This window comes from Idiotropiscis lumnitzeri, chromosome 15 (genome assembly GCF_059441095.1).
Source record: "Idiotropiscis lumnitzeri isolate Australia: NSW breed Sydney's pygmy pipehorse chromosome 15, RoL_Ilum_1.0, whole genome shotgun sequence".
In the NCBI taxonomy this organism is placed as follows: Eukaryota; Metazoa; Chordata; class Actinopteri; order Syngnathiformes; family Syngnathidae; genus Idiotropiscis; species Idiotropiscis lumnitzeri.
The window spans coordinates 4646075-4673992 of NC_142405.1; the positions used below are offsets into that span (position 1 = coordinate 4646075).

Sequence of the window (27918 nt, forward strand, 5' to 3'; positions counted from 1 at the left end):
ACTCACCTGGATGCAGGCCAACGTTCCAGCTGCCGTTTAAGTTAATCGTTTTCTAATAAAAAATGTGGGCGGTGAGGAAATCTACTTGGCGGCCTAAGGGGGAGTAAAAAAAAAAAGGTAAACTATTTTGAGTCACGCAATTGTGTGCTTGTCAAAACGTCTTTGCTGTTAGCAAACAAAATGGCGGGCGACAACTGCTTTCGATTAATTAGAGGGAAATGCATCCTAATTAAACCGTCTACTCGCTCTATTTTTTCACATGTGCAACTTGTTAAGTTTTGTCTTGTATGTTTTCTCAACAAGTAACATCTTGAAAACGTCGTTCTTTATTAAACCGGGCGGTAAGTAGTTACGTCAAGCTAGCGAAGCTAAACACCGGAAAAGAGTAAAATAAAAGCAAGAGTCGAACTTGTGCATTATATTGTGTTCATTTGAATTAAAATGTTTGATTTGAATAGTAAGATTAACGCAAAATATAATTTAACTGAATGACGCTGAACCCTGGTCGTATAGCATGCATATACTTTTATTTTGATAGCCATGCCCGGATGTTATGTGTTCGACAAGTGCTAGCTTGCCGAAGCCCGTCTTCACTTTTTTGCGCGTTGCTTTTGCAGCCAGGCGGAGTTGCGGAGCTTCTTCCAACATTTTGGCCAACTTGTCCAGCTCGCCACCGCCGCATTCTTGAAGCGAGGAATGTTTTCATCTTTGGCCTTCTTTGGAGAGGCATCGAGGCGCCGGAAATCTGTCACGCCAAGTTGGCTTGCCTTGCTTTTCGGGGCTAATTGAGCACTTTGTCTCTGTCACTTTGCTTGGGTGCGCTCCCCCGGACAGCAGGCGGACTTTATTTTTTTTTTCTCCCTACACCACATTGGATTTTTTTATTTATTTATTTATTTTTCATCATTTGGAGGATTCTCATGAGATGTCATGGACCTTTCAAAGTAACATAGATACGAGCGCGCGTGCGTTATCGAGAGTGTTTTTTTTTTTACTTTCTCCCACTAAAACCAGTTAAGCGACTGACCGGATCAGGATTTGGGAATCAATGTGGTGTCAGCTGGAAGGACGCGGGGTCCGGATCTCACCTCAACGGTATGGATGTTTCAACTTTTAATCTTTTTTTTTTTTCATAATTTCAATATTCATGCTGTTTAATGTTACGCGCATCCTGTGCTAGGAAAACAAACATTAAACACCAAATGACTCCCTTGATTATAGAAAAGATAAATAAAAGAGAGTAAAATGTGTTATTACATGTCTGTTTTATTGCAAGAAATTTTTAGAAATTAGAAATTAGTGGTAGGCAACTTTAAAGTTGATTTATTTATTGCTAAAAGTTATAATTTAATGCCAGGAGTTAACTGTGCAACTTTGAGCACAGATCAATGTAGTGATGAAAAAAAGGCTCAAGTGTTCTTTTTGAAGTCCAAATATGTCGCAAAGTGAGAGAAATGACATGTCATTACAGTTTTATAGTGTTATTTCTGGTACCTTCTGTTTCCAGTTGTGACTTTTGAGATTTTTTTTTTATTTGTAGCAGAAGGCGGTGACATTTTCGGCTCAACACTCAAATTCCTGGCATGTTTTTTGGTTGTAATTGGCGCACGCAAACGTGTCACAGGCAAGAGTAAAAGTACTTAGTTAGGTGCCATATGACTTTCTTCTGGTGAGATGTCACGCGTGTGGACATTTTGCGAGACCGGATTGGATTATTTGATTAGGGTTGGCGAGTTTTGTGACTTTCTGATGACGTTGTGACATGACCATCTGTCATTTGGGAATTCAACCAAAACATTTCGAGGGATGTCATGCCTCCGGAGTCATCACGCAAGATTTCACAAGACTAAGGAATTCCCCATTTTCTGTGGATATTTTTTTTTTTTTTTTGCGGATTCATTGGTGGTGAATCCTCGAAAAAATCATCAAATTTGATGCGTGTTGAAAAAAGAAAGCTTTCGCTTCGTATTGTAGCGTCGCCTATCTGTCGAGGGTGTGTGAAGTTTTATTGTTCCGAGCTTTAACGGAGGGCCCCGATAGAAAATGCAGATGCCGATAGAAAACCGATTCATGTGTGGCCTCACATATTGCGCATGCCAAAAACTGTCACTGGATAATTCCATTACCTGAATATTTTGCCTGTGCCCGTTTTTATTTTTTTTTAATTGCCTCCCAGGTTGTTTCAGATGAAAGTGTGCGGATTAGTGTAGGACAACGGAGCTCAGCAGCTGTCAGATGGTTTGTCATTTTGGATTAGCAGGCTAACAGGCTAATGGCACACTAGCTGTTGCCAGGTATGTTCCTGCTTTGGGCCATCCTAGCTTGGGACGTAGCGTCCTTTTCCTGCTATGTGTCACACTCAGAATTGCTTTTTTTATTTACATTTTTTTTTTTACAGCCAATCGGATCAGCCTTTTTAATTAGTATTAATTAAGTATTAATAAATAACAATTAGTATGAATACCTTAATACCAAATTCAGAACCAAATTTAAATTTTTTTGGGCAATTTCTTTGGGGCATAAAAGACAACACTCAAATTTGTCTTTTGTAATATTAATCTAGTTGAAAATGCTTACGCTCACGGCTAAAGTTTCATGGGAACACACAAATTGGAATTCACAGGTGTTTTTTACATGACGGGTGAGGTGGCGTGTTTGTTTACCCTGCATTTGGGAGCATGTTAACATTACCGCACACATACATGCACTCACACGGTGGAGGGTCTTTGTTGAGGCGTGCACCAGCCAAGCGTGTGACGGGAGCAAATGGAGCGCGCTGATCATCAACTGTTGAGCAAGACACACAAAAACACTCAGTGTGACACACTCAAATACACACTGTGTCACATGTGTGTGAGGGGTGTGTCAATTGCCGGGATTAGCCTTCGATTACTGCGTCACAAACACACCTGACTACAACACACACACACAGATAATGATGGAGAATTGCCAAAAACGAAATGCTACCGGTTTGACGTTGTATTAGTTGGAATATACAATCAAATAAAAACACGAGTGAGGGGATCATCTTACCTGTCACGTCGGCGCTGATGGTCGCAGCCATCCATCCGTATGCGGGCGTCCGCGCCTCAAACACAAACATTATTCACCGCTGATGGGGCATTGTGATTTTCTAGGAACGTTTTATAGGTGATCATTTAAAAAATGTAAACAATGATAGAGATTTAAAGAAATGTAGCATTGCATATTATTTTTCTGTTTCCCAGTTAACATAAAAAAAAATGTCATTAATAATCAATAATAACTAGAGCGGTCACTCACAAATCTTTTTAGAATTGATTATGCTATCAAGCATTCCATCAGATACTATCAATCGCCGTTTCAAGGCAGAAATTTTTGGGACACTTTAATTCAGCCCTGAATGAGCAGTTGTGCGAACCAATCTTTTTTGTGCGCTGCTCCAAATTTCCAGTTGGCACACGAAACATAGAAACGCTCCGAACAATGATGTCAAATGAACGACAAATCAAACGCTGATTGTCCTCATCAGTGAAGGAGCTTTCCTGGCGGAACACAACAGAGGAAGTTGATGCTACGTTTCATCAGCAGGGCGCGGTTTACACAAGACTTTTTCAAGTCCTGTCAACACGCTGATTTTTCACGCACACACAAACTCGCTGACTGACAAAACATTTGTGTGCACGCACTACTCCACAAGCTCCAATCCTTGACACGTATTGCTTTGAGGAGACCATCTCGCTAGGAACGCTGCATCAATAGCATTCCCATCGTTCCAATTTTTTTTTTATGAATTATTTTTTAACTCTTTCCCATAAACTCGCCTCCTCTGCGCTCATGCGTTCTCGCTGACTCACGCACGCATGCTCGCGACGTCATCTTGACTCATGACTTTATCTCTGTGATGTCACGTGTCAAAGGTGCTAGGAGGGAGTGTCTTATTTGTTGAGAGTTGCGTGTGAGATTATGCGTGAGTGCGTGTGCATGTCAGTCATGTGAGAGTTTAAATGTGTGTCAGAGGTTTGAGTGTGAGAGCGCGTTTCCGGGTTGTAATCGTTTTGGATTTTTCATTCAAGTTTTTATTTCACTTTGACTTTTGTTGTTTCATTCCATTTATTTTTAGGTCGCTTTTATTTCTTCAAATATGCTTCGTTTTAGGTTAGTTTTAGTATTCGTTTTTTTTTTCTTTAATATTTGGAATATTTGTAGGAAAAAAAGGGGAAAATAATTATTGGATGATAAAGTAAGGTAAACGTCAATTCTCAATGTACTCAATGTGCAACAATATCAAAAGAAATACTTTTCAAATCAACCCCGAAAGTTCATATATAGTACTTTTTTTCTTTTATCTTAGTTTTAATTATTCTGTTAGCTTTGGTGTGTGTGGTTGTCCTTTTGACTCCTGACTTGGCTCCCCGTGATGTGACGCATCAAAGGTGTTTGTCTGGCGGGCGTGTCTTATTTGACTTGTCCACCTCGTCACCTAGCTAATCGGGTCTCGATTGACGTTTCCTTACGACACCGGCGCTAAGGCCGAAGGAGCAAGTGCAGCGAGGTCTGACAAGTGTCAACTGAGCGACACGTTTGGAATGTTGTAAACGTTAACTGGAGCATTGAGCAGAAATTTGTCATCTGCTTTACAGATGCCACCGCTGCTGTTTAGGTGGTGCGGGTTGTGCGCAAGATTTATGGTGACATTATCAGGATCCCTTATTTCACTTTAGTACTTAGTTATTTTTTTTAACTCATTTACTGCCATCGGCTAAAGACGTCAAAGATCTTTTTTTTTTTTTTTTTACTCGGCTGGTCGCGAATGAGTTAATAAGCATTCTTGGCTCCTTAAAAGGCAATCTATACATCTTACTGCTTCATGACTATTTAAGTGCAAGTGCTCATATTAATCATATCACAAATCAATCACTTTTCCGTGCAGACCTTAACCGTCAATTAACCTTTTAAAATGACGTTCAAAGCTTCAAATGTTTCTTTGGTGGCTTTCATGTGGAAAGTTTTGAACCTGCACACATTCCAAACTGGCTCGCCTTTCAAGGTCAACCCCTCAGAGTGTGTGCACACGTGCGTGTTAGTGTGTATTTAAGAGTGCCTGTGAGTGTGAGAATGTGTCGTTTGATTGAGAGTGTGCGCGCATGTGATCGCATGTAGTATGCGTGTGTGAGAGGTAAAAGTGAGACATGTGAGTGCGAGGACATGAGAGTGTGAGGGTATGAGAGAGTGTAAGTCAGAGTGTCGTGTGAGACTGAAATGTGTGCCTGAAAGTGAACATTTTTGCGTGAGAGTAGGGGTGTGTCGGTGTAAGAGTGGCTGAGTGTGAGAATGTGTTTGTGTGAGAGTCTGTGTGTATGTATACGTGAAAGTGAGTGTGTGGGCGTGAGAGAGAGAGTGCACATGCGGAAGTGCGTGAGAGTGTGTTTGAGTACTGTGTGAGATGTGTTAGTCAAAGTGTGTATGAGAGTTTCTGAGTGTGTGCTTGTTATCTTGATCTGAAGGAAGCGGAGGACGACCTGGGAGTAGTCTGTGGAGTTTTTTTTCCACAGGTTGTGCCAAGATTTGAAGGCCCCCGCTTTGCTTGAGCTCCTCCCGTAAATCTGCCCCGTTTTACATCTTAATTGAGCCACTTAGCTGAATGACATCAAGCACATTCCTCAAGTAACTCTCTCTCTCTCTCTCTCTCTCTCTCTGGGTGTCTTTCTCGCTCGCTCAGCTGATACGTCCTGGGAGTGATGCACTGGCTTCCCCTGGTTGCCATGGTGATCGCCTCGGCCCTGCCCTTCCCTCACAAGCCCGTGTCCAGGATCGCCTCCGCCGCCAGCGTGGACGACGAGCGGCGTCGCTTCGCCGTGGACTACAATTCCCACGGAAATGCCTCGCAAATGGATTACAATGCGATCGCCTCGGAGAACCGCATCCAGAACTCGCCGGAAAGGAGTGCCGCTCAGGGGGGAAAGAACCGCAGTCGACAAGACCACGGCGGGGTAGACGCCGGTTTCCTGGACTCCACGAATGGACCCACGCAAGTCTCTGAGGTGGAAACCCAGATAATCCAAAGTCCTGCATCCGCTGGGCCGAGGACTCCGAGAGGAACGGCAACGACAGTTTCCGCGGAGCAGCTGAGGAACGCGTCCAGGAGGGGGCCCACGGCGAGGGGTGCTACACCAAAGCCCGCGAGTGGTGTGGTCAACGCCACCCCGGAGGCGGGTTTGGGAATCATGGAGGGACTCCTGGAAGGGGACGAGATGTTTCTGGACGCCCACCCACGGGTCCTGTTCTCTTCGTCGCCGTCGCCCCCGGAGCACCCGCCCCTCCTGCTCATGCTGGAGGGCGGCCTCCTGGAGGACAACGCGGTGGAACTGGACGACGCCCACACGGAAGGTCACGGCGATCGGAGTCTTGCATGGAGCAACGTGTCGGGATTTGCGTCCGACGCAGACCGCCCGGTCAGGAGGGACAAACGCTCACATTTGATGGACCGCCGTCGGGGCGAGAAGTCGGTATGCGAGGCCGAGAGCATCTGGGTGACGGACAAGAAGACGGCCGTCGACTCACGGGGAAAGGTGGTCACCGTCCTGCAGGACATCCAGACCCAGACGGGTCCGCTCAAGCAGTACTTTTACGAGACCCGCTGCCGCCAGGCCGAGCAGCAGACGAGCCACGGGCCCGCTGTCAGGGGGTCGTCGCAGCCCACCGGGGTGGCGGGCGCCGGCTGCCTAGGCGTGGACAAGAAGCAGTGGGTGAGCGAGTGTAAGGCCAAGAAGTCGTACGTGCGCGCCCTCACCAAGGACGCCAACAACCTGATGGGGTGGAGGTGGATCCGCATCGACTCGTCCTGCGTTTGCGTGCTGCTTTCCAGAACCAATCAGATCGTGGCCCGAGAGGCGCTGGCCCGGAGGGGGCGGGGATAACTGTACGACACCTCAAAGACCTCTCGTCAGAACATAGTATATAGAGATGTTTTTTTTTTTTACGATTTATCTTTCATAACCTAAGTTATTAGTACGTAAGCATGTGTATGACTTTGATATTAATATATTCCTTCACCAGTCAGTGTGTGCGTACAGTGCTTAACAAACGCAGTCTTAGAATAGCCGTCACAATCGTTGGACATCATTTCAAGCACATTGGTTCATCAAGACATTTTTTTCTGTTCCGGAATCGAAGGAACTTCCAATCACAAATTTTTAAGAAGGAAGGGTGAAATTTTACAGAAATGTTAATATTTTACAAATATTACATGCTAAATATTAGGAATTTTACAAGATGTCAAAAAAATCATAACAGAATAAGTTGTGATTTTACAAGAATTGTTTTTTAATTACATTAGAAAAAAAACTATGTAATTATAAAATAATAATTGCAAATATTATACCAGTGGATTTTCATTTCTTATTTTTTACAAGTTATAATGTACAAAAAAAAGAAAGAAAGAAAAAACAGCACTTATGGGAAAATGTATTTGGAATAGTCAGAATATGAAATTGTAATTGGGGAAAATAAATATTTTAGGAGAATTGATCAAACCGAAGCAGCAGAAAATATTTTTTTATTTTAATATGACAATTTTTTTTTTTAAATAAAACAATTTTTTCTAAAACAAAGGTGGAATTATATGAACTGTCATTTTAAATGTTCTGTCCATGTGTATGTCCGACTTTACAACAACTGTTTAGGAGAAAAAAAAAAGAATTTTACACATTTTATAATTGAAATGTTTTTCGACTGTAATACGGCTGGAAAAAAGCTTTCAAATCAACCAGAAAAAGTCCAAATTTTCCTCTCATTTCAGGCAGCTGTGGCTTCAACCTTCATTTGTTAAGCACTGTATGTCTCTGTCCGTTTGTATGTCTGGAGCTTGTATCCTGTATTTATAGAGGAGCTGCGGGCGGCAGGCATGGGCGTCTGAGCTGGCTTCTCCGCGGGGGGGAAGCGGCGCCCCCTACAGAGGCTTCGTATGAATGCTGTACCAGATGGGGAGCATCTTTACAATAAATGCTCGCGCTTCATCAACGTCTGCGTCATCTTTTGTTCATTGAGACATGGCTAAGCTAGCCAGCATACGCGTGAGAAATACGGGCCGTGAGACTTTTTCATGCTTCCCATCATCTCAGACTTTCGTGTCGATCTGTGAAACTAGTCTGTTTTTTGTCGTAAGAACCAAGAGCCACTTTTGTATGATGAGCAAATCCAAACGAATTGCTTTATTCTTCTTTTTACATCACCATTTTCATGATATTTATTCATTTTCCATACAGGATATCTTCAGTTTGGTATTACGATCACTTTTTAATCATGGAAATGTGCAATCATAGCACGACCTGTCGTCTGAATGGACACGTAACAGCAGCGCTAGCGAGCAGAACGGTCGCCTTCCGATTGGACTCGCGACCTTTCAGGCTAGCTCCCAAAATGAATGCGTGTTAATGAGAGCGAGCGGGAACAATAACGTACATGTACATACATTTATCCAATACATACCTTAAAGAAAAATAGTCGTCGTAAAAAAATCAAAAATACAACTGAAAAAAATTTCACACATTTTACAAATCCCCCCCCCCATTGTAGATGTATCATACATATATGTATTTTTTTTAATCTGTTATTTTTTTTTTTTTTTTTGAACGACACCTCATTATCTTCACCGTTGAGTTTAAAACGGAAAATATCTCATTATGTTTTTTTTTCTCTTTTTTTTTTTAAGACATGCATCGTAAACACTGAGGCTAAAGGTTTTGTTTCCTGGGCTTCCTACTCATCACTTTACTCACCCCCTTCCAGAGAGTTCTCTTATGGCTTGGCTGTGTGTGTGTGTGTGTGTGTAAAATGAGCGTCTTTTGCCTGTCCCTTTTCTTTTGTCCGTCCATTTCCTTTTAATCTGTTAGGTCTCTGTGGCCCCTCCCGTCATTCATCGTTCACCGTTACATTTCCCCAACGGAGGAGTCCGCTTTCAACAACTTGCCCAAAATCCCCAAACAGTTAATATTTCGAAGCACAACTGTTCCCGCAGATGTGAACCCTTAACAATTGTCCAAAATTCCTCAATTAGAACAATTCAGACGAGTTTATGGATAAATTGATTGATTGTCCACATAATGTACGTCCAAATTCGCCGCACTGGTAAAGAGCCCCTCTTTTCACACAGACAACCCACAAAATTTGCCACATGAGAGCTGTAGAATGTGTTCTTTTTCCGGCTTGGCCTTTTATTTAGAACACAGCGATCATTAGCCATTGTGTGCACTTTCACACGCAGACACCAAATGTCATCAGATGGATGATTAAATTGGATTATCTGATGTGGTGCGCGTAAAAGGCACATATAGACAAATGCCGCATCGACTTCCAGAACGCCGCACATGTCTGTGTGAAAGGGGATAATAGTTTTTGCCATTGAAGGCGCGGAAAAAAAAAAAGTTCCCACGCAAAACCGTCTTCACACCGCCATTCCAACTTTCTGCTACTCCATTTCAAGTACGGGCATCTACGTCCCACATCTGATACGACCTTAGAAGAACAGTACCTTTCACACAGAACACCAACACTGGGAAAAGACTAGATGGGTCAACTTTTTTGTCAATTGGACTGTGTAAAAGGCACAGGTGGCTTCAAATTGAATCTACAACAGATGAGTTTTCCACTAAACCCTTTCACATGGATGCTCGTGAAATTACCAAGTTGCCTTCAGTACCTTTCACACAGAACTCCAGGTTGACCAGGCTGCTCGCAATGAAAGCCGTCGACGGTGTCAATCGGATGTTCTTGGTTCTGTGTAAAAGGCACAGGTTGATAAACTCCGGCTCTACATTGCGCTCTACTGCGTGAAAGAGTCAGGAAACAGTCGAACCCGATGCCTGTGTGAATGGCGCCCTCCCTCACTCAGAGCCTTTCAAGCCCATTATTATGGGATGCCTTCAAAGGAAGTCGGATCGGCTTTCAAGGTGCTCGAGACAAAAGGAAGCAGAAGAGCGGCGTGGCTGTGATGTGGTCTGCCGCTCAATGGGCGACATCTTTTACTGGCCACATCAATTGGGGATGCTCAGACACCCCCTTTGACGGCAACAAAGACATCGCTACTCGCGTTGTTGAACAAAGAGGGGGCACAGAGAGAAAATTTTGACTTCTTTCTCAGAGAAAAACATTGAGGAATCATCAGGTCATCTTCGTCCCGTTTGTCTTATTGCAGAATGCTCAAAGTTTACTGTAACTAGCCTGAAGTTGAGTGTATTGTGTGCGAGTCCTTCTTCTCCTTCTTCTCCCGAGCCATTCTTCAGTGAGTCGGAGGTTCCCAGTGTGATTGGCGCCCCCTGTGGAGAACAACGCGTGAGTCGTTCGGTTAACATCCTTTTTTTGAGTTTTATTATTCATGGCGAGTCATCACATTAAAAAGTATAATTATTTATTTGTTTAGCATCACCTGTCTGTTTAGTATACTGTGCATGGTTCAAATTTGGGAGCAATCCAATCAAATCTCTAGAACGAGGCCTTTGAGGGATACGTGGAAAAAAGCCAAATTGAGCCTGAAATGGCCACCATCAAAACATCAACTGATTTGAAATCACACCACCACCAGAACGAAGCAGCAGCGGGGAAAACTTGAAACCAACAACAACAACAACTACACAAAGACATGTGCAAGCCATCTCATCTGGTCGCGCTAACGAAAGGGGTCTCAGCACTTTAATGAGCGCTTGGGTCGGCCGCTCTCTCACCTCAGTCGCGGTCTCAACACGAGTACGTCCTCACGGAGGCGGATTCACCCCGGGCATTGGAGCTGGCTGTGGATACACACACACACACACACACACACACATGCACAGTTGCATTTAAACCCCACTGACCCTTCCTCAGGCATTTCCATTAAAACAGCGGATAAAAAGTCCCTCCTGTGTACTTTAGACTGCCTACACCTTGTCATCACTGTTTCCTTTAAGAAAGGAAACGGGAATTCCACAGCTGGGATAATGCCACACTAGCATGGAAAGCACTGAGACAGAGGCTGTTTTTAAAAAAGACAAAAAAAAACTTGACAAAGATCGACATTTTCGAGGACTTAAATTGCACAACGAACAATATTGTCATCAGCATGTAATACAGGTAACATTCTAACGCTAATTGCTATTTAGCCTCAGAAAGCTAGCAAAGCGCTCCAGCTATGTGACATCTCAATTAACATGATGTGTAAAAAAACTAGCTAGCTTGTTAGCTACAGAAAGCGAGGTGGTAGCTATAGCTGTTATTTTTCAAGTTTTCTCAAAATGGATGCATCAACAAATGTGTATAAAGTACAGCAAGTTAGTTGATAATTGTTAGGTAGCACTAGCAAATAGCTTGAGCTTACTGCGTTTTCTCCCAAAAATGAATGCTAGTTGGTAGGTATTTGTTAGTTGGCTATCATTATCCAGCTCCAGCAGCTCACTTATTTTTACTTTTAGAATTCTTATCATTATTATTGTTTAAGTTACGGCGGTGTATGTTTTAAGTTTGATCTGAAGTACCACATTGTGTTACAGCTGTGGTTGTCAAAGCAATCCATAAATAAAGTTGAGTCGTGGTGGTCATATTTAGTGAATGAGAGGTCATAAAAATGTCCTAATCCTCCTTTTGTGTTTGCTTCTCATAAACAACAATAAGATCAATATGACCCTCACATGTTTAATTATACAAAAGCGTTGGAAAAGAACAACAAACTAACAAATGTGATTTATAGCTCATTATTTAGTGAATTGCTCACCATTTCAATATTTAGTCTTATTATACAAAGCGGTGTACGTTTAAAAAAAACAGTTTTTTTTTTGTTACACTTTGATCCGAATTTATTATTTATCTCATTATAGTCGGGCTGAAACTCAAGTAAATATAGTAAATCAAATAAACCTTACTTACCAAATAATATATGGACATCAATGCCTTGGTACACTTTAATTTTGAAGTTATAACACCGGCAGCGTGTCGTGGTGTAAACGCCTGTCTTGACCCTCTTCCAGAATTTTCAGAATTATCAATCGCTAATTAAGGGCGCAAAAAAAAAAAAAAATGTTGGCACAAATAACCCTTCGTATGAAAATTGGCTTAAAAAAATGATCCGATCCGAAACTCTCCTTAAAAGAAAAACGTTAGACTGGATGTCTTTTCCTTGCTGTCCAAAGGAAATAATTATAATCTTAATAATTCCTAATAATAGTTTGCATGGAGCTCCTCCAGGCCCCTGAGGACTGATTCCTTTCATTCCGTGCTGGTGAGTCACGCCCTCGCACGACGGCGGCTCAAAGCTCAAAACGGCCTCGCCCCCGACGGATTGGCAAATCGGAGGCGAGGGCGTGAGACGCCAACTCACCGTCGCTCTGGACCTTCCTGAGGGTGACGGAGGGCGTGGCGATGGCGGAGGCACGGAAGTTAGCAGGCAGGGTCTCGGCCGAGTCCGAAGTGACGCCCCGCAGGTCCTTCTCGCGGAACATCTTACGCCACGATGGAGAGCGCGTGAACGTCTTGGTGCCGTCCTGCAACCAAAATTCACTCTCAGCATCAGCGTGTGTGTCTTTTTGTGGCTATTGGGTGTTTGAGAGTCTCACTGTGCCTGTGTGGTTTTTTTTGTGTTTTTGTGAGGTTGTGTATTTTGTGTGTCAGTCTTTGAGTGTAGATTGTTTGTGTATATGTGCGTGTTTATGTGTTTGTGTGGTTTTATTTTATGTGTTTTTTAGAGTTTGCATTTGCATGATGTTGTTTGAGTGTGACTGAGTGTTGGGTTTGTGAGTTTGACGGACCTCATCGGGCCGCCTCTCGGTTCCTATGGATATGAGCGAGTTGTACTCCTGCTCCAGGAGCTGCCGGGCCTGCAGGACATTAGCGATGGCGTCAGCAAGAATAGTCAAAAACGTTGTATTTTGCAAAAGCTCCACAATTATCACTTAATATCCTGCATGAGTATAAACTGTATGGACTGTGAAGCTATCCGTATATAGTCCAAATATGAGCAACGTATAAAAAATAGATTCTATTTACAGTATATCGAAGTAAACGTGAGCAGCAGCATCTATATTGAAAAGCGTTGTACGCTTGAAAGCAACAATCCGAGGCATGTACCTACCTGCGTGTTCTGATTGGGTATCTGCAGCAGCAGCGCCAGGTCGGTGTAGTCGAAGGTGTCATCGAGGGCCAGCAGGGCGCCGTGGACGCCGCTCTCACGAAGGTTGTCGGCGTATTCCTTCAGGCCCACCGTCTGCACCCAGCACATCACGCGCTCGTTGGACCACACCATCACGTCTGGAGGGTGGGGGGGGGGGGGATACCGACAAAAAGGAAGGTTACCATGGGATTCCGTGAGAAATCCTGCTTCTGGGTTTTGTGTGAAAGACAAAAGATGGAAAACTGCAAAGAGGCTACAGTGAAACAAACTCAAATAACCAGATATTTATCTTTATTACCGATTCCTCCCCGCACCCTTCCCCCAATGTCCTGTTTTACTTGCCAAGTGTCTTAATTCTAAAATGATGACAGCAATGAAAGGCAAGAAAAGCGGCGACAAACCAAAGACTTGCGACGATTCCCGCATGGCTGGAAGCCATTTTCAAAGTTAACAAGTTGGCCGCCGTTCAACGACATCAATGGCGAAGTGTGCGATTCTCCGTGGGCAACGCATGCATACATTGACATCCTCTGACATCATCGCAGTCCTGCCTCGACATGCTGCCTTGTTATGTCCGGAACCGTGCGACTACAAATGCGTTGAAAAGATAAGATTCCACAGGATTACCTAATTAACTGGCTGGGGAGTCTTGTCTGAACATTCTTGGTATGTTTTCTACACAAACAGCCAAAGTGATATTGTTATAAAAAATAATTAACAAAGCAATAATTAACGTACAAAGCACTAAAAATGATGGTTTGCAAACAAATAATTTTGTAATACGAAACGAGGAAAATATTTGTTTTTGAAAGCTTGAAAGCAATCGCCGACTATTTTGAAAGTTGAACATTTTTGACACTGGCACTGAAGTCAAATAAGTAATCTGCACATGCACGTTCCTTGACAATGCTCATAATTCAAAATGAACCCATCTCAAATCAACTTTATGTATTGAAATAAATGGAAATGTCATTAATCAGTTCCATCCAGCCTCCCCATAAAAAAAACAACAACAGCATGTTGAGTGTGACTGAAGTTTTTGGAGCTTGCAGCGGCAATAAAGCGCTCTTAAATTGAAGCAAATAAAAAAAAAAAAATACTGATACGGCTCATATTTGGAAAAATTCAGTTGAGTCTCTCATATCTCAAGGCAACACTGTAAAAAAATCTTAAAACATACAACTGTTTACTCAGAACAGGACGTTCTAAATAAGATCGGCTAATGAGCCACACGCTGCTTCACCGCAGACATGCAGCAGCCCGCGCTGCTATGTTTCCATCACACCGCATGCGAAAGGTTTACCCAATTTCCTCCAAACGAGACAATTACGCAGCATGAGAAACCAAACGAGGTCTATAAAACGGGGAACGAGTGTGAAGGTTGTTGGTGGGGGAGGGGGGGGGCATCGTCTCACCTTTGTTGTGGTGCGCGCTGTCCTCCCGCCGCCTCTCCAGCTCCTTGCGGTCGTAGTTGAGGCGCTTGAGGCACATAATGCCGTAATGCAAACTCACCCTACCGGAGCAGAGGGGAGAGGTGAGAGGTGAGGGGTGGTGGGGGGTCAAGGGAGGGGGTTGTCTTGATACCATTTGACACCCTTTGACCGCCTCGACCTTGTGAGCAGGCCTGGAGACGCACACCTGAGTGGAACTACACTTCCACTACACTACTTCATGAAAAAGAAAAAAAAAAGGTGAATATTGGCACTGTGGGACAAAACTTAGATAGTATGGGAAAAAAAAGGACAATTGGACTTAACGAAACACGAACGGGGACAGTATTGGTCAAAATGAAGTATAATGGACCATAATAGTGGACATTGTGGGAGACAACGGGACAAAATGGGAGCTCAAGGAGCGGGAGGGGTGTCGAGAAATGAGGTCAAGCTGTGAGCGTCAACTCATCTGCCCCACCTTCTGAATGTAATATCAAACACCGCATTGACATCTGTCACCTGTGGAAGCTGTCCACCATTTTGAGCTGCCCTCTCAGCTCCTTCTTGGTGAGATGGTCCAGCATGCGGGCGTCCACCAGCGACTCCATGAAGTAGCTGCGGTACTGCGGCAGGCCCAGGCTGGGCAGCCAGTCGTTGCCCACCCACTCGTGATTCATGTCGCCGTACGCCAGAATCTAAACGGGGAGTCGGCTCGTATCAATGGACTTTTCGAATATTTGCTGTGCATAACCTCGTTGCACAATGAGTACAATGACAATAAAGGGCATTCTGATTCGGATTCTGTCCTGGCCATTTTAAAAAGCAAAGGCAGCCCTTGAGCACACTAAATGGATAAATTGTGTTTTTCCTTACCTGATCCCAGCTGAACTCCTTCAGCTCCTGCAAGGCCAAGAGGAGAAGAGAGGGGCGGATAGAGAGAGAGCGAGGAGGTGGCGGTGGAGGAGGTGGTGGTGAGGAGGAGGAGGAAGAGGAAGAGGAGGGGATGAAGGCGAAGCAGAGGAGCAGCCGGGGGAAGAGGAGGACAAAGGGAGGAAGAGTGTGTTAGTGAACGGGCAATTAGCTGGAAGCGGTTCACAGTGAAACAGCAACCAGAGGGACAAGAAGAAGAAGAAGATGCTCGACACTACGAGACACAACCACAGAAGAAGAAGAAAAGGAGGAGGGAGGAGATTCATCAACATGGATCTTAAAAAATAAAATAACAAGCAAAATTAAATAGCTAGAAATGTAAAAAAAATGCTAAAATTAAAATTTGAAAATCGAACAAATAAAGGATGACAGGCACTAACCGGCGGCTTGATTGCTGCGTTCAAGGACTCCATCTCGGCATGGGTCATCCAAACGTTACTGGTCGACTGCAGCCCGAGGGGAGACAAAAAGCGACGCAGTGAGATGATAAAACAAAACATTCAAAGGTTTCTACCGGTTGGATTATGTCACATGTTGCCTTTGAGATTTCCTGGAATCAATTTGCTCATTTTGTCAGGCTCAAAGAGTAAATCCATGAGAGTATGAGTTTGATTTTTATGACATTTTTCAACAGGCACACAATAAAAATGTAGGATTTTTGATGTTTTTATTCATAACAGTCCGGTCGAAACTTGAGCTTCTCCTTTGGAATTTACTGGAAGACCTCAGTTGGAAAATCCGTGCAAGCTTTTTAAAAAAATTTTCGAGATGTTGACATTTATTGCATTACAATATGCACTATATTGTTTTTGTTTTTACTGCATTTATTTCTCGGACGGTTTTACTGGAAGTTTTGTTTTCCATGAGCATTAATGTCTTTCACCTGTGTACAGTTTATTATTCGTCAATTCGACAGTACTGGTCTGTCCTTATGTCATTTTTATGCATTATTAACCAATCAAAGTTTTGAAAACAGCTTGAAAACAAAATTATTAACTATTTCCTGCTCAACTGTCTGAGAAGTAAGACTCTGCTTTTTCTGTCACATTGCAGTGCTTTGGTCCAGAAGAAACATGCCGATTCACACTAATCCCCTCCCCTTGATGTAATGATTCACAGAATGTTCCGTCTGTGTGTGTGGAGTGTTTGCTGACCGAGCGAGTGCTGGCGGGCGCCGAGGGGCTGGTGAGGGACACCATCTCCTGGATGGCGAGCCTCAGCTTGAGGCGGTGCAGCGGGTTGCTGATGCCGATCTCTCGCTGGATCTCCGTGTCCGACAGGTTGGCCATGATGGCGCCGCTCTTCACGTTGGCCCGGCAGGCCGCCACGTACCAGGCGGGCATGCCCACCCACAGCTGCAAGTAAGGAATGGCGGCGGCAGGGTGAGGCCAAAGAACACGAGCAGGGCGACTTCAACAAAAATGGGGTACCTCTAGCCATGACACCACAGTGGGGCCGTCCCAGGATGCGAAGGGCAAACCTTGGCGACACGCTTCTTCTAAAAGCTCGTGCCTGAGTATATGAATATGAGATATGAAGTATGATTTTTTTTTTTTTTAAAGAGAAATATGCCACTCACTTTTTCTTGCTGCGCCGGTCTTTGTCTGCCGGACCCAAAGTACCAGTTTTGTTCATGCCTATGGGGTCTCCGGAGGCCAGGTCTTCAGAAGGCGTTGATGCTGGTGGAGGCAGAGAAAGTTCAAAGCGGCTGCAGACTTTCTTTGAAAAATGTTGACGTCAGTCACGACGGCACTTCCCACATCAACTTACCGAGTGAGGCCGAGCCGTCCCGTCCAGGCTGCCCCATCCTGCCCTTCTCTTTCTTCCCAAAGAGTCGCCCGATGGAAGATTTGATGCTCTTCTTCTTGCTGGACTTGTGCAGGGAGTCCTGGCTGCTGTTGGAGCTGCTGCCATCTGCTGACAAGCTGAAGGGAGCCCAACTTTTAAACCCTTGAGTACGCATCAGAAAAGCGGAAACGCCCGTCGCCATGTCGTACCTGCGGAACTCGCGGGGGTCGTCCAGCAGGGCCCCCGGGTGGGTGAGGGTCATCCTGTCCAGGCGCAAGGCCCGCGGCGTGGGCGGTGGCGTGGAGTCGAGAAGGGCCAGGGACCGCTCGTCGTCTTTGTTGTTCTGAAATGTTAAACAGTGGCACAATAGTATTGAATTGGAGATCATCAGCAAAATGAAAATAATTATGACAAGTTCATTCCCACGGCACCTGTCTGTCGTTCTCACGGGCCGGCGAGTGGGGCAGGCGCGGGGTGGAGTGCCCCGAGCTGGGCGGCGATGGCGAGGCCAGGGTGGAGGAGGTGATGGAGGACGGGATGAAGCCTCGCCCCATGCCGTCCCTCCCCAGCGAGGAGGGCGGGATGGGCGGACTGTCCAGGGCCACGCTACTGACACGACTCTCGATCTCCTCGGCCCGCAGCTCCGTGTTCTCCTTCTCCTCCTGGATCAGCCTTGGAAAACAGTTTCCTCAGCATAGCTTAGCATGTAGCCAGGAAGCTTAAAGGGATCATCCAGTAAGGATGGTCCATTTTTTTCAATAACAAGATCAATTTATTATTATTTTTTTTTAATCAGAAAAATGACATCAGCTTGCATTTTCAAGACATGCCAGAAAAGAAATTCTGTACTGATGTACTGACTGTCATTGTTATATCCATACCAATTATTTAGGCGCCAATATTCAGCCCGTCCTAGTATACCTTTAATTCCCTTCCATCTTACTTAATCTCCTTGTTGATAGCCTCCAGCTGTTCCTGCAGCATGATGGCCAGCGTCTGTACATCCGTTTGTCCGCTGGGTGACAGCAGCTCGGACCCGAAGCGATGGTCTCCGTCATCCTCGTCGTCCGAGCACACCACATCCACGTCGTGGTCGTAGCCGGACCCCAGCAGCGCCCCCGTCTCCCAGTCTGTGTACTGAGAAGACAAGCAGACACAAATACGGGAACATTAAAGCAACATCCATTCTTGTTGTTTATGTATATTTTTTACGTCGTATTTGTGCATCAGTTACTTTAAGTACTAGACTGAAAGTCATCCCAGATGTTGCATGCAAATCAATGGGTGGGAATTCTGACATGAAGACAATAGAAAGTAGAAATACACAAGTGAAAAGGGAGGTTATTTTCCAAACCCACCTTGGTGGACTCCTCCCTGGCCGAGCTCCATCTTGCTCGGAGGCTTCGCCTGCCACTCAAAGAGGCGTTGCCGAAGGTGTCCAGGTGAGTGGTGGAGCCCATGGGGAGGGAGCCGCCCCCGTGGGAGTACCTCAGCTCCAGAGCGCTGCCGGGCAAAGATCGACTAGAGAGATCCCAGATAAGAGAGCGGATGAAAGGTTTTGTTATAACGGCCGTAGGCGGGAATGAGATCGCGATGTAAAGACAACGTATGAGTCCAAGAAAGAATGTAAGTACAGAATGAGTATGACAAACCACTAGTGAACATTTGGATTTTTTTTCCCCACCTGGAATAAGAGCCTCCGGGCCTGGCTCTCAGCTGATCGAGTTCCAGCTGAAGGCGTTCCAACTCTGCAATGAGCTGGTCCTGAGAGGTAGAAAAGAAAAAGCCTGCGTAAAAATCTGAACGCGAATATGGAGGGCAGATGGAGCCTAACCTTGTTTGCCAGAAGGTCGTCCTGAATCTTCTTCATGTTGGACAGCTCCTCGGAAAGAGCGTTCTGCAAGATCACAGGTTTGAGAATGGAATATGGACAACATATTGGATGATAACCTCACAGAAATATGCACACAATAGATTCAGTGGATATTAAAATAAAAAAAATGAACACACCCGTGTTCAAATGCTCAGTATGAATCAAATAAAAAAAAATATTGGAGATAGGAATTAAAAATGAACAAGTGAGAAAATGTGGATAGCAAAAATGTCAGGAAAAGCCTACTAGAACAGCTTCAATTTATTTGGGGTTCAGCGGAGGCCCTTCAAATGGTGGCACATTGCATGTGATTATCACGTTTCTCGATAGAAAAGGGTGTGCATACTTATGCAACTACATTATCTCAGCAATTAACTTTTTACTTCCTGCCCCAAAAAAAAAAAACGTTTCTTTTCGCGAACCAGTTTCCAGTAATTTGATTCTTTAGGCATTGCTTTGCGATTCCTCTCAAGTTGCAAATGAGCGATGATGTCACACGCAAGAAGTCTTTTTTGGTTTGGTCGCGGGGTTTCACCTTCTCCTCCAGCGCAGCCATCCTCTCCTTGAGGTGCAGCTGCAGCCTCTCGTTGGACTCGGACAGCAGCTTGTCCACCGTGTCCGAGAGACGCTTGTTGTGTTCGTCGTTCATCCTCTCACGCTGCCTGGCCTGCGTGGGGCAAGGGAAGGAGAAAAGGAGATGAAGGAGCGCTGGATTGGGAGCATTCATGACAAGCCTTGCGTTCCACACAAGATTGCCATCTTTCGCTTTAGAAAACGAGAGCGCCTTTGTGCGGCGCGACGGTCGCGATGGCGTGGACGAGCCGAGCGTGACTCACCCTCTGCAGCTCCTGGTTCTTCTCCTCCAGTTGCGCCTCCATCTGACGTAGTCGCTCCTCAAAGTTGCCGTGGCGCTCCTCGGCCTGAAGGGGGCGGGGGGGGGTGAATGAGGAGCAAAAGGAAGGTGAGGAGGAAGAAGAGGAAGAGGAGCAAGACAAGGGGAAGGAGGTGGCAGGAGGAGGAAGGGGAGGAAGATGAGAAGGAGGGAGAAAGAGGAGGAGGAAAAAGAAGATGAGGAGGATGCGGAGGGCAGGACGAAGATAAACAGGAGGACGAGGAGAAAGAAGAAGAAGGGGAGGAGAATGCGAAGAAAAAGAAAAGTGAGGCAGAGGATGAGGACGAGGGAGGAGAAGGAAGAGCAGGAGGTGTAAGAGGAGGAGGTGGAGGAGCAGGAAAGGCATCAGCATGCTGTCATGCGTCCATCCTGCCTGCACACGCATCGCTCTAGTTTGTGTGTGTCGAAGCCGCTTGGCAGCGTGACTTGTTTCTTTTTTGGCAAGCCTCAAAGAGAAAAGAAAACGTTTTCGGGAAACGCCGAAGCTTCTTCTGTGACGTGTCCACTGGCACCACTCGGTGGAACTAAGCAAGGCCCCGTTTCAAACGCACGCGTACAATGCCGACGACCTTGAACAACACCCGTTGAAGACGATGTCCATACAAAGGATCCTATCATGCATTTTTGGCACACAATAACGTAGAAATATTTTGACAGTGATTGCATGCACATCCGCTGTTGTTCTCAGAACTTTTTTCTGATACATCAATGCAACGCGGGGCCAACTTCCCCACAAGGTGAGCGTCGCAGATGACAGAAAAATCACAAAATAAACTTGAATTCATTCTGATTCTGAAAACTCCGATTCGAAATAGCCTTCTGTATGTTAGTATAAGTGGAACTTTTTTAAAAAAATAATCTTTCATGAAATATCAACAGATTTGATTTGGACTTAGACCAGAATCGCACACATTTCTTTTTTTTTTAAGAAACACTTTCTTTTCTTTCAGGCCAACTGGGTGATACTGATTGAGATCCAACCTATGAAGACAGTCCCTCAGTTGTGGAATATTGTGTCATTTTATCTCATCAAAATCAAAATGCTACACTATGTCGCATTATTTTCAATAACATTTTCATACTTGATGAAAAAGAAATCCTGCCTTCTTGTTTGCGACTGACATCATCCCTGGCGTTTGATGTCATTGATGCGTTTGTGTTGTTGTTGTTTTGGTACCTTGTTGAGGGCGGCCACCCTCTGCGCCAGCTGCGCTTCAATCTCAGGCAGCGTCTCGGCCCTCTGCAAGGTTTGCTGCAGCTTCTGCTTGGCGTCATCCAGGCGCTCCTGAAGTTGACGGTTCTTCTCCTCGCTCTGTCGACCGACCCTCGCATTTAGCACGCGGCGCTAGCATGTAGCTGTGCGTGCTAACGGCAACGTCGTTTTCTCTACCTGTCGGTGGAGAGACTCTTTGCTGGCCAGCTCGTTCTCCAGCTTGTCTTTGATGTCGTGGAGAGACGTCGCCTCCCGCTGGGCGCTCAGATACCTGCAGGCGGCAGGAGGGACGTCAGCGAGGAGGACGAGGAGCTTTTTACATACAGAAAAACGTACTGCACCTGCGCTCCAGTGTGGTGATTCTCTCCTCCATGTCTTCTCTCTGACATAGAGCCTGAAAAGTTCAAACGCCAACGTCACATTTCGACATTTACTGTCCAATCAATGAACACACTGCACGACGGCTACATCAAATTAGGGCTTCAAGTCCAGGTCAGGATTTTCAGATTTCAGCCTGAGTTAAGATTGAAGGGTCAGGGTTTGAAAAAAAAGGGTTCCAGCACACGCTGTTCTGACAAAAGTGTATCTGAAATGTTTGGGTCAAGTGTGACGTGACCTCCTTGACGTCTCGTTGCAGTTTGTGGTTGGCTTCCTCAGATCGTGTCAGTTCTCTCCTGGCAGACGTCAGCTGCTCCTCGATCTCGCCAACCTGACAAGTGGCACAACGAAAACGTCACTGCACAGAGCACTTATTTGCGCACGGTATTGTGTCTATCAGGCATGAGTTGTAGTGTGTGCGTGTGCGGTACCTGTCTGCACATGAGCGCCAGCCTCTCCTTGAGCTGGCCCAACTCGGATCGCTGCCGTTCAATCTCGCCTTCGCGCTGCCGGTCCACCTCGCCCTCATCCAAGATGGACGACGGCCCGTTGGGAAGACGCTGGCACCACAGGAAATAAATCACATGGTCATCACAAACAGAAAAGGGGATTGATTTTTTTGTGTGCATAACTGAACAGACCTCTTTGTCAAGTCCCTGCTGCCGTCGCTTGATTTGCTCACGTAAAGACACCACCTACAACAACATTCAGAGAACACGTGATGAGCGCCTACAAGGATCCGGTTAGGGTGCAGCAGAGACGACGCGTAACCGACTTCCTGCGAGGACGACTGCAGCTCGTCCTCCAGCGTGGCCACTCGCTCCAGGGCCACGCGCAACCTCTCGCGGACTTTCTCGTCCAGGGCCTTGTGGTGCTCAAACAGGGACTTGAGGGCCTTGAGGACCTCCACCTCACTGGAGACCCCGGCGGGTGACTGCGCCTGCCGCTTCACCACCGTCATCCTCAGGCTGCGCTCGTGACGCGACACCAAACATTCCAGGTGCTCCAGAAGCAGCTACGAGAACGACACAACTTTAACGTTACACACTTATATATCAGAGCGACTTATATTCTGAAATATACGGAACACATCCGTGGTTGTCAAACGCTGAATATTATTGCAAGCCACTGAAACATTATGCACAGTTTGAACATCAACACTGCGCTTAAATACAGGAAAGTAAACAAAAAACAACTTGATTCACCAAAGTTAAAAAATTCCAAATATAAAATAAGAGTTGTACTAACTCGTGTGTTGTTGCGCTCGGCCTTGAGTTCTGCAATCTCCTCCTCCCGTTCCAGCAGTTGCTCCCGGCACAGGTTCAGCTCTTTGGTCAGCACCGCAAATTCCTGTGGGGACAACAAGAGGGCAGTATTCAGAACTGGTATTTATTTATTTTTTTTTATTGGCCAGAATTAATTTTGTGGAATCTTTGTCTTTAATATTCCTTTTTTATGTAACGACAGGTCACAATTATTAACAATGCACTTGATTTTGCAATAGGATTAACCAAGATATCTTATTTTTATTATATTTACCTGTGAGACTTTTATTTAAATAAACAAAATAATGATACTGGACATGAAAATATTTTTATTATATATATATATATATATATATATATATATAAATATGATGATAAGTATCCTCACATTCTGAAACTAGCTGCCAAGAGGAAGTCAAATAATCTGTTGATCCTAAAATTCTTTTCATTGCACAATAACACAAACGGTGTGCGTGTGTGTGTGTGGGTTCAGCATGAAAATGAAGTGCCCGGGGGAGACGGGAAAGGGGCCAGCGCCCTGACTGACTGACAGCAGTCGAGTTGAATTGTTGTCAAATTGTGCAATTATGTGTAATTGCCTTTGGTGTGATTGGCTGGTAACCATGACGACATGTCAACAAAGAGAAGAAGCGCGACACGCCACGTACACACACGCCACTCGGATTGACCTGGGCCGATGTTAACGCTTGTCCGACATTTTTACTACATCTAATTATGCCAGTAAACTCTTCTTGCAACCTGAGTCAAAGCACAGCGGATGAATATGTGCCCATTGCAGACTTTGGTCAGGAATTGCTATTTATAAATTAAAATTAAAAAATCTCAGACATGTCCCAAATTGGACCAGTGGTCATCCAGTTTGACAAGTAAGCTTGTTGTCCAGAAAAAGAGGCAGTTCAGAAACCCAAGTCACAGCGGCGTGGATGAATACTTGCAGACTGAAGTCACGAACATCCCACTTGCTTTTTGTTTTGTTTTTTTTACACTATTTTTAGGAAAGGAACAGAAGTTGAAAAAAAATAATGAGGACGACTGTCTGACAGATGGCCAATTGTGGGCCCAAAAGGATTCTGGGAGAATATTTGGGCCCAGTTTAAAAAAAAAAAAGTGCGAAGCTCATCACACACTTTCCACACACTCCACTCGCCACAAAATGATTTATATTTGCGCTTTGTGTTTTTGTTTTCTTTTTCTCTTTACTACTGTGAGTTCTCTCTATCAGGCAAATTCACTGAGCTTGGGCCAAATGTGGCGGAACAGGACAATGGCAAACAAAAAAATACAGTAATTACATAACTGTGCACAAACGTTCACTAGCTTAATGCTAACAAATAATGCCATTGGCGGGCTAACAAAATTAGCATCACTATAGCGGTAGACGTGAACCTCTAATCAACAGATATTTGAACATGAGTGGTGCGGCAACACATGTAGACAGTATATAACGACTCACTGCCATGTATTCTTTATCCTTTGTGAAAAATGATGAATATTACAGCAGCATTCATAAAAAGCGGGGGCATGTTGGTTCCCACCTGTGGCAGTGCAATGGACAGTTGCCTCTGCAGCGACTCCTTCTCGTGTCCGAGCTCTCGAAGTCGCAAGTGGGCCGTTCCCAGGCTGTCCTGAGTCTCCCTCAGACTCTCCAGCAGTCTCTCTCGCTCAGTCAGCATGTTGACCATCAACGACTCCAGGTTGCCTGTGCTACCCCCTTCGTCGCTACTGCCGCCGCGGGGGTCCCGGCTTGCGTAACCACTCATGCCACCGCCGATACCTCCGCCGAGGCCACTGCCGGATCCCGCCGGTGAGGACGAGCCGCCGCCAACTCCGCCGCGCCCGTCCTCTGAGATGGTGGGCATCACCTCACACATCATCTTGAGGCCTGTCTAGGGTTTGTTTGGCGGTGGGGGGTGGGGTGGGAGATGTGGTCCGGCAGGGTATGGGGTAAGGTTAGGGGGGGAGAAGGACCTCGGACCCCCGGCCCAGGTTCTTTAGCAAGACCACAAAGGAACCTGCAAGGACAAGAACACACATGTGTGTATAAAGTGCTTTTTATGCTTTCTTGGTTTTCTGGCTTTTATCTATATTTCAAATTATTACCAGAAAAAATATTTTGTCAGGAAGTATTTTTATAATCACAATGTGAATAGAAATTACAAGGAAAAATAAGATGGATTAAAAAAAAAAAGTAAGAAAAGTTTAAATATCAAGTATATATTAAGTTATTTTTCTAGAAAAGATTTTAAATCATTTGGTGAAAAATAGGTTGTATACTAAGTTTTGTTAGAATAAATCATTAATATCATGAGAAAAACTGCAAAGTCCACGTCAATGTTTTCTCGGTCAGGAAGTGTCGGATGCTCATAGCTTCTTGTTGCGCACTGAACAAAGCAAATACTGCAGGAACGCTTAATACTTTGACCGCCCGACCCCACATTGAAGGAAAAAAACTGCAATTTTAGTTTGAAGTACATTTGTGAAACCAGACCGTGTAGTTTATTGGCACTAAAGTGCTTTTGACTTAACAGGTGAGTTTTTCAGCAAATGGGAGATAAGATAGATTCCCCAAAACATCTGCGAAGAAATAAATTCCGTACTGCAATTATACAGGGTTCACTGTACGCATACAGGAAGTCAGCCAAGGAGAATTTTAAACGGGGCCCATCCCAATCTGTAATCTGTTTTAAAAAAATCTCAAGCAGGAAGTGCTCGCTGAAAGCGAAATCTCGCGATAACTCCACCGAGAGCGCGAAATGGAGGGAAGGGAGGAGTTGGGTGGGGGGGTGCGTTGTCATGATGAGGCTTGTGCGTGCGCGCGAAAAGACGTCTCGAATGGCGGCATTCACAGCCTCGCATAAGACGACATTTTGTGGTGAGAAAATGCGCCAGTCAAGGGTGTTCTTGTTGCCAGGGAGGACGGGTGGGGGGAGGCCCGTCGAATGGTCCCAGACGTGGCGTAACACTGGGAGGTGTCAATCATCCTGTCGCCAAGACGAGGCCTAATTAAGACATGGATGACATTTCAAAATGGTGGAAATGGTCATTTGGGCTAAATATCCCGACGTCTGTTCCCCTCTCGCCCGCCCATAAAAACAGCTGGACGGTCGAACGACCGCCACCACAGCTGCTGCTGATGCTGATGATGATGATGGTGATGATGATGATGATGATGATGATGGTGAAAATGAGGAGGATGATTTCCGGGGCCCGCTGGTGTCGCCGCGGCGGCTTCTCGTTCTTACCGGTGTCATGGTCCAGCGAGGACGGGGAGAAAAGGAGGCCCTCTCGCCTCAGTCTCGGCCGGTGGCGGAGTAGCAGCCGGCTGTCCACGGTCCCAGCCCCAGCCCGGTGAGGTTACTTAGCAGCCCGCTCCACATCCACATCCACATCTCCTCCCTCCGAGATGGGAGCGACGGTACCCGGGAGGTGTGTCAAGATGGAATCTCTGCGCCAAGGCAACATCCGGGGATGTCACAATAAGAGCACACCACACGTTAGATGAATAAACGCACTTCTATTTTCAAATCGTTTGTTTTTATGGCAAACCCGCGTTTTAGAAACTTAAGTCGTGAAGTCATGAGCAACCATGAAAAGCAATTGCATGTTGGATTATAAGCATTTTTAGTTATGTGCAATACTTCAATTCAATATTTTATAATGTCAGGATCCAAGTTTTGCGTTATCCATCCAGCCAATTTCGACGACTCAAGGAGCCTTTGAATTTGTAATTACAATTATTCAAGTCAGCTGGTCACTCAATAAAATCAAGTTTTCTAACAAAAATACCAATTTCGTAGTATAATACTGTCCAACTTTGAATCGTTATATTTCTTATCATTTAACTGAATAAATTTTTGATATCCCTCATCCAAATCAAGCCCTCGTTGCATACATCCACCTCAATTCTTAAGAGAAAAATGAATTTTCCTTTAATAATAATAATCATAATTTAACCTTGTTTTTTTAAACACATTCTACATTTGAATGAAAAAGGTTTTATGAGTAATATTATCATTGTTCCATCCATCCATCAATTATCCAAAATGCTTATCCTCACGATGGTCGCGGGCGTACTGGAGGCTATTCGAGCTGTCTTCCCTCATGCTACGAATTTAAGTGTAACGTCCACAAGTAACGAATACTCTTATTTTGAAAGCCGCGCTCAACAGTTCACGTCCATCGGCTTGACGTTTCGGTGCACCTGACCACTTCCTGTCACATCCCTCCCTGCATCTCGAACACCTGGAAGATGACGTCAATAAGTCAACGCTGACCCCCTTCTGCTTCTTTTCAACACGTTCACACACAAAACGGGTCAGCGGTCTCATTAATAGGTTGTACTTTTGCATTTTTATTTTTATTTTACATTTTGCTGTTCACAAATACTGTAATTAATACACTAGTATATGCATTTTCCTTTATTTCAAAGTTACATAAGACGACTGTATAACTATAGCTAGGCAAAAGACGACAGCCATGAAGAGCCGAGCGAAGGCTGGGCATTGACTCAATGAGAAAGAGAAGAAATTCCGTCATGTTCTCTTTAAACAAAACATTTCCAACAACATAAATGGACACTATTGTGTCAAAAGAAAAATAGCCAAATTCTCTTTTACGTTTTAAGATAGTAGACTAAAAATAAAGAGCAGCTTTGACCTTTGTTAATTGAAATTTCAATCCTATATAAAAAACAAAAAAGCATAATTAAGATAAATAAACATTTATCAACGTAGTTGCGAATATGCGTACCGGACACGAAGAAAGTTCTGAGTGACGCATCTCAGCAAAAGTGGGCGTTCCCAGCGGGAGGTGACAGGACGAGATGAGGAGCCCTCCTTCCTGAAAGTCAATTTACTGATTCCATCAATTTACTGGGAGGACCTGCAGAACCTTCCATGCAATACACGTGTGAAGCAGTCATTTAAAAAAGGAAAATGTTGAACATTTTTCAAATGGCTCAAATTCAAACGTCAACACTCAATTGGGGCTTAAAAAAAAATCAATAAAAGCA

General features: G+C 44.8%; 2 protein-coding genes across 4 annotated transcripts; one reads left to right on the forward strand and one right to left on the reverse strand.

Moving 5' to 3' along the window:
• Positions 1 to 617: 617 nt before the first annotated feature.
• Positions 618 to 7712, forward strand: ntf4 (neurotrophin 4). Its single transcript, XM_088317407.1, has 2 exons — positions 618 to 1095; positions 5702 to 7712. The coding sequence occupies exon 2, from the start codon at positions 5721 to 5723 to the stop codon at positions 6897 to 6899; it is 1179 nt and encodes a 392-aa protein (XP_088173533.1). The 5' UTR covers positions 618 to 1095; positions 5702 to 5720; the 3' UTR covers positions 6900 to 7712.
• A 447-nt stretch (positions 7713 to 8159) lies between these two features.
• Positions 8160 to 26332, reverse strand: ppfia3 (PTPRF interacting protein alpha 3). 3 transcript variants are annotated; one of them, XM_088316871.1, is made up of 31 exons: positions 26150 to 26332; positions 24443 to 24919; positions 22870 to 22971; positions 22397 to 22636; positions 22263 to 22316; positions 22053 to 22181; positions 21860 to 21952; positions 21585 to 21637; positions 21421 to 21514; positions 21208 to 21342; positions 19975 to 20058; positions 19674 to 19805; positions 19100 to 19162; positions 18950 to 19029; positions 18624 to 18786; positions 18209 to 18402; positions 17697 to 17937; positions 17475 to 17608; positions 17248 to 17402; positions 17057 to 17156; positions 16908 to 16989; positions 16632 to 16832; positions 15858 to 15923; positions 15421 to 15447; positions 15067 to 15242; positions 14530 to 14627; positions 13076 to 13251; positions 12753 to 12821; positions 12326 to 12488; positions 10701 to 10766; positions 8160 to 10295 (listed from the first exon to the last, which is right to left on the reverse strand). In XM_088316871.1, exons 2-30 carry the CDS (start codon positions 24779 to 24781, stop codon positions 10714 to 10716), a joined length of 3696 nt encoding a protein of 1231 aa, XP_088172997.1. In that variant the 5' UTR covers positions 24782 to 24919; positions 26150 to 26332; the 3' UTR covers positions 8160 to 10295; positions 10701 to 10713. The 3 variants fall into 3 exon arrangements, 2 of the variants coding, with proteins under 2 accessions (XP_088172997.1, XP_088172996.1); XM_088316870.1 differs by having other exon boundaries at positions 22053 to 22316; XR_015846635.1 differs by lacking the exons at positions 8160 to 10295; positions 10701 to 10766; positions 12326 to 12488 and having other exon boundaries at positions 15421 to 15691.
• Between the last annotated feature and the right edge of the window lie 1586 nt (positions 26333 to 27918).

What these genes read in the sequence shown, in the direction of transcription:
- ntf4 (XM_088317407.1), top strand. Translation starts at nt 5,721, where the DNA reads ATGCACTGGCTTCCCCTGGTTGCCATGGTGATCGCCTCGGCCCTGCCC.
- ppfia3 (XM_088316870.1), bottom strand. Translation starts at nt 24,781, where the DNA reads ATGATGTGTGAGGTGATGCCCACCATCTCAGAGGACGGGCGCGGCGGA. An exon ending in ATCACCACACTGGAGCGCAG is followed by an intron (nt 21,515 to 21,584) that starts GTGCAGTACGTT and finishes TGCCGCCTGCAG; the next exon opens with GTATCTGAGCGCCCAGCGGG. An exon ending in CAGGAAGGTCCAGAGCGACG is followed by an intron (nt 10,767 to 12,325) that starts GTGAGTTGGCGT and finishes GTGTATCCACAG; the next exon opens with CCAGCTCCAATGCCCGGGGT.